General features: G+C 45.3%; 1 protein-coding gene across 1 annotated transcript in view; it reads right to left on the bottom strand.

The window, feature by feature from the left end:
• Window positions 1-6,000, bottom strand: part of NALCN (sodium leak channel, non-selective) — a 270,853-nt gene extending 264,853 nt beyond the window's left edge. Inside the window, exons 1-2 of the mRNA XM_061133830.1 lie at window positions 5,908-6,000; window positions 2,130-2,276 (exon numbers count right to left, since the gene is read on the bottom strand). Of these exons, the coding sequence (XP_060989813.1) occupies window positions 2,130-2,237 (108 nt within the window). The 5' untranslated portion in view covers window positions 2,238-2,276; window positions 5,908-6,000. The remainder of the gene's footprint in view (window positions 1-2,129; window positions 2,277-5,907) is intronic.

Genomic DNA, 6,000 nt, shown 5'->3' on the forward strand with positions numbered 1-6,000 from the left:
CTTCAATAAACACCATGCGTAAATTTAGACCCATCTGGGCCCCCAATACAAAGGATTTAATTACACAAAAGAGCCTCAAAAGATGAATTCTCCCACAAAACCATCATGAATTAAAGAATGAATTCTCATCAATCATTAATCATTCTAGTTAGCCTTCTGAGCCTACATCTGTAAAACTACCTTCTTCTGAAGGTCTCAGAAAGCTCTGTACTGGTGGACGCTAAGAAAAAATGGCTGCTTTACTCTCTATTTCATTCAAATTCCCTAAACATGAACAGGAAAGACCTACTATGTGTTGGAAATTACACTGGGCTCTGAAGACACACCAATGGAAACAACACAGTTCTAACTCATCACTAATGAGTGATATTATGCCTATTTCAGTCTAATATGCATCACATATATATTTATACAGAAATCATTTTTTTACTTACATCTATACGTAAAGTAGGATAAGTGGAAAGAGAAGAGGTTCATTCCATCTGTGATGGGGAGGGTCAAAGCAGGAAACTTTCAGAGTGGATGGGGGCAGGGGCGACATGGATGAGGAGGACTGGACTGGTCTGTGTATGAGTGCTACATCACTTCAGTTGTATCCGACTCTTTGCAAGCCCATGGACTATAGGCTGTCAGGCTCCTCTGTCCATGGGATTATCCAGGCAAGAATACTGGAGTGGGTTGCCGTGCCCTCCTCCAGGGGAACTTCCCAACCCAGGGATCGAACCTGCGTCTCCTGGGACTCTTGCACTGCAGGTGGATTCTTTACCACTGAGCCACCTGGGTAGCCCATTGCTGGGAAAGCATCTCAAGGCAAAGGAAACATTGTGAACTGGCTGGACACCTCGGAGGAGCAGGAAGCCACTGATAAGTGGACAGTGTGTAGATACAGAAAAGGCAGCTGCTGCACACGTCAGAGTCACAATATAAAGGGCCTTGCATGGGATACAAACAACTTTTTAAAATCTTCAATGTAGGTAATAGGGATGTTTCAATGATTGTTAAGCAGAGGGCAACATGAACAGACACAGAAATGTGGAAAGAAATGTGAGCAGCTGAGAAGTGGTCTGGAGAGCAGATAAGAAGCGAGAGGATAGAGGGGACCAAGGCTGATCATCTTTATTACAGTCAAGGTCAAGGGAAAGACAAGCAGCGGGAGAGTAGCAGCTCATTTCCTGATTTCAGCTCCTGCTATGGAGCTTGGTAAGGGAGTCGATCCTGTGCAGGAGATCAAACCACTCCATCTTCAAGGAAATCAACCCTGAAAATTCATTGGAGGGACTGATGCTGAAGCGGAAACTCCAATACTTTGGCCACTTGATGAGAAGATCTGACTCACTGGAAAAGACTCTGATGCTGGAAAGACTGAGCGCAGGAGGAGGAGGGGTGGACGACAGAGGATGAGATGGCTGGATGGCATCACCGACTCGATGGACATGAGTTTGAGCATACTCTGGGAGATGGTGAAAGACAGGGAAGCCTAGCATGCTAGAGTTCACGGGGTCGCAAAGAGTCAGACACGGCTGAGTGACTGAACAACAACAGGACTGCTGTCAGAAGCTGAGCTTCCCAAGTCTGCAACGAGGCCTTCAGCCCCAGCTCCGGCCGCTAGACCGTCTCCTCGTGTACGATGCCACTTGGTGTATAGCCGGGCTTCGCCTCAAGTTCTCACCAGCTTAATTAGGCAGAGAAGGTGACAAAGTTCTTCACAGACACTACCCACTATTTCACTAACCTTTACTGGCAACTCAGAAGGAGACCTTTAATTCCTAACATCTGATTATCTCCTCGAACTCCTGCCTGGTGAGGATAAGTGAAGAGGTCCCTCATCTCGGTCTCCAGCTTCGAGTCGGCCGGAGAAGTGGCATTAACTCCACATCCTGTGACTCCGAGGAGGGCGTGCACAGAAGGCAGGTCAGGAGCCCCCTCTGATGCCTCCTCTGTGAGTCACTCACACCGCATCTCATCGTGTCAACGGAATCATTCTCATCTTCCAGACTCCAAGACTCACCCACGTTCTACTGCCGCTCAGAGGTTTCAAATCACAGGCACAGGAGCTTCTGAATTAAATGAATCAAAGTGGCCTCATATCAGCATGTGCCTCTCTATTCTTTTAAGAAAAAGAAACTTACTGGCTTGTTAATCCAGAGGATGTCTGCGTTGTCCGACAGAGATTCATCTGGACCAAAGTCGGTAACCGGCTGGGCCTCCACCCTGGAGCTTTGCTTCCGTTTGAGCATGCTGAAGTTAGCTCTGGGAAGCAAGTTCAAAACCACAGTCTAAGAGAAGAAAGACAGAGTGGGTTAGTCCCCAAACCGTCCTTACCCTGATCACAAAAACGGAGTCCCCACGCAAGCCTGCATGCATGCATACTAAGTTGCTCAGTTGTGTCTGACTCTTTGAGATCCCATGGACTGTAGCCCGCCAGGCTTCTCTTTCTATGGGATTCTCCAGGGAAGAATAATGGAGTGGGTTTCCATGCCCTACTCCAAGGGATCTTCCTGACCCAGGGATCAAACCTGTGTCTCTTATGTCTCCTGCATTGACAGATGGATTCTTTACCACTAGCAAGTTTGTTAATTACACTCAAATTCCATTTACTGTATATAATAAATACATACAACTAGAAAGGTTAAAGGGGCTTCCCTGGTGACTTCAGCAGGTAAAGAATCTGCCTGCAATGCAGGAGACCTGGGTTTGATCTCTGGGTTGGGAAGATCCCCTGGAGGAGGAAATGGCAACCCACCCCAGTATTCTTGCCTGAAAAATCCCACGGACAGAGGAGCCTGGTGGGCTACAGTCCATGGGGTCACAAAGAGTTGGACACAACTGAGCAACTGAGCTTGAGCACAAGAAATGTTTAAGGAATGAGATAAAAATTAATAAAAAAAAAAAACTTGAATATTTTTCTCTCAGCCCAACAGATCGTCCTGAGCATGTCATAAACAGTTTGTATGCTAGTTTAGAGAGCACTGGTAAAGATTAACAGGGTACAATAGCTTTGCCTCTTAGGGTTCCTATATTAACAGGAAACTTTTTGAGGTCTATGTTCATATACCTAGAGCTATGTCTGCACCGCAGCACAGCTGCCCAATACTCACAATTCTCAAGATTAATTTAATGTGACATTCACATTTATTTTCAATGCTGCAATAGACCCAAGTTGATCTTCCCATTCTGTCCTTGCCATAGAGGATGGGAACCAGAGAGAATGGGGGAATCTAAGTGAAGACTCCTTTTCCTTTAATGAATCACGTGACCATATCAATTCTTCTAGCTACTCAGAAGTGAAGCCAAATCACACTGAAGGAGAACATGATGAGATGCCCGCTCACCACTTAAATTTCCACAGTTTTGTCATCTCCACCACGGTCTCCGCGTCACCTCCCTTGAGGCTTCATATCACCATCCACCATCCAGCAGCTACACACTGGGACACAAAGAGCAAATGGAAGTGCAATGACATGGGAGGGGATACTGCCAAGACAGGTGTCTGATTATCCCTGCATCCACAGAGAGACTTCTCCTCCGATTGACACCTGGACTGAATCTTAACAGAAGGAGAGGGGCTAACAGTTTCTGGATATGCACTATGTCTTGGGCGCTTAGCAATGATATCTTAATTAATCTTCACAACTGGTGGAAGAGACGAAACCACTTGTGTGGCTTTCTTTGGGCTGTGTGATGGGTCTTTGTTGCGGCATACAGGCTGTTCACTATGGTATGAGGGCTTTCTCTAGTTGCAGGGCATGGGGCTCTCGGGTTGTGGAGTGCCAGCTGAGCTGCCCCTGGACATGTGGGATCCTGGGGGCTTCCCAGGTGGCGCTAGTGGTAAAGATTCTGCCTGCCAATGCAGGAGATGTAAGAGATCAGGAAGATCTCCTGAAGCAGGGCATGACAGCCCACTGCAGCATTCTTGCCTGGAAAATTCCATGGAAAGCGGAGCCTGGTGGGCTACTTGGGGTCGCAAAGAGTCAGGCATGACTGAACACACAGACACACACACACACACACACACACACACACACACACACAGAGGGGATCTTAGTTCCCCAACCAGGGATCAAACCCACATCCCCTACATTAGAAGGCAGACCACCATTGGACCATTGGGGAAGTCCCACCTCTTGTCTTTTTTATGCAAGCATGAGAAAGTCCAGTCTTGAGGCAGCAACCCAGGCCATCCAAGCAAATCTGAGGTTTAAAAGAAGTTCTAACTATAGAGTGTAAAGTATTCACAATAGACCAAGTTGGTGCTGAACTACAATTAGGAGAACTTCTAAAGGTAGATAAGGGAGGGTAAAGGTCCTTCAGACAGTGCACACCCATGACGATGCTCACTCAGGAGAAATGCAGTAGTTTTATCACCAGGAAAGGCACAATGGCACACTCTCTGCTCTCCCTGGGGCTGGAGAAAGAACCCTCGCCAAGGCAAGCAAGTGCCACATGATGCTCGCAGGAACGCGAGAAGAACAAGACGGTGTTCATGGTATGTGTAAATATGTGCAGTTTTCACTGGGAAAGAGAACACTTCCCTGTGTTCAAACATCTAACTCTGTGTCTGTTCCCCTTGATGCACCAAGGTAGGTGCATCTGCCTGACCCTCCTATTTCCGGAAGAAATCAAGCTAATTGACCTTAAGGTGTGGTAGGTGTTTCCAGGCTGCCTTGTCCTGAATATTGGATTTGAATATGGGTTTTACAGGAGGCTGCACTAATTAATTTTATTTTACATAATTGGAGTTAGGGACTCTTGACATTGATATGTAAATATATGCAGAATATTCAAATTATGCTTGTTCTCTGATTTATGGGGTGGTGGGGCATTTGGTGACCTCAATTTTGGATCCTTCTTGAATGACAGTCTCCTATATACCCAAAAACTGGATACAGAATCTTTATGAAATCCTTAAAGATAATACAATGCAAAGGAGGAAACAAAGAGTGATTTTACAATGTTGTTCCAAGATGATATAAGAAAAAATTTATCATAATACCTTTCCACTGGGCCAGTGAAAGGCCATTTATTTCTCTTCTGATCTGGCCATAGTTAAGGCCTGAAAATCACTTGATGTATAAATGTGACATCTTCGCACATTAATTCTATGTACCTTGTCTTAGCAAATATCCCATCAGGAGCAAAACAGACTTTTGACTAAGGATTTGTTATCATGGAGAAGTAGACATCCAGAATCTTATTTTTTTTTAAATCTCTATGACAGGTATATTTGAGCTGCCAAAACAATGCTCCATTGATGAATGACAGTAGTTATCAAACCACTTTCACCCTTGCTTTACGAATACAAAAGTGCCACCAAATCAAACAGTGCCCAAGAAATCCTAGTGAATCCGCACATACATTAAAATGCAACAGAATGTATTTACATCCAGAGTCATAATATTTTTGATAGGGTCTACATGGGGGCTCATTGTTATGATGGCTCATTATGTTGCCCTCACAAACAAAGAATAAAATCACACTGATCCTTGAGACTGACCAAACTGCCCAAACGACATTCTGCTTTCTCACTGGCGTCCACCTTCTCAAAGCTATGAGACCACCAGATCCCAGACCTTTGGCTACACGTGACCACAGGACTCAACTGCAGGCTAAAATTAACCACCCCTTCAGAGAATGTTTCACTGGCAGGGTATAAGAAAGATCCTGTCAGAAAGGGAAGATGCCAGTTCTCCTTAAGGGCCAGTCACCCTCTCATTTTCCTCTTAATAAATTTCCTTTTTCTTGCCTGCCTGCCCGACTCGCTCTTTGTCTTTCTTTGCACTCCCGTTACAACTTTAAATCAACAATCACGCAGTGAAAAAAAACCCTCAACAACCAGCTCCTGAATCACTGACATCGTAACGTTTTTCTTATTAAATATCATCAAGTAGTAAAATAAGTTCGATTTACCAACACGGTTGCTTTTCAGTCACTCATTCCTGTCCGACTCTGCGACCCCAGGGACTGCAGCACGCCAGGCTTCCCTGTCCTTCATTGTCTCCT

Source organism: Dama dama, chromosome 30 (assembly GCF_033118175.1).
Source record: "Dama dama isolate Ldn47 chromosome 30, ASM3311817v1, whole genome shotgun sequence".
Classification (NCBI taxonomy): domain Eukaryota; kingdom Metazoa; phylum Chordata; class Mammalia; order Artiodactyla; family Cervidae; genus Dama; species Dama dama.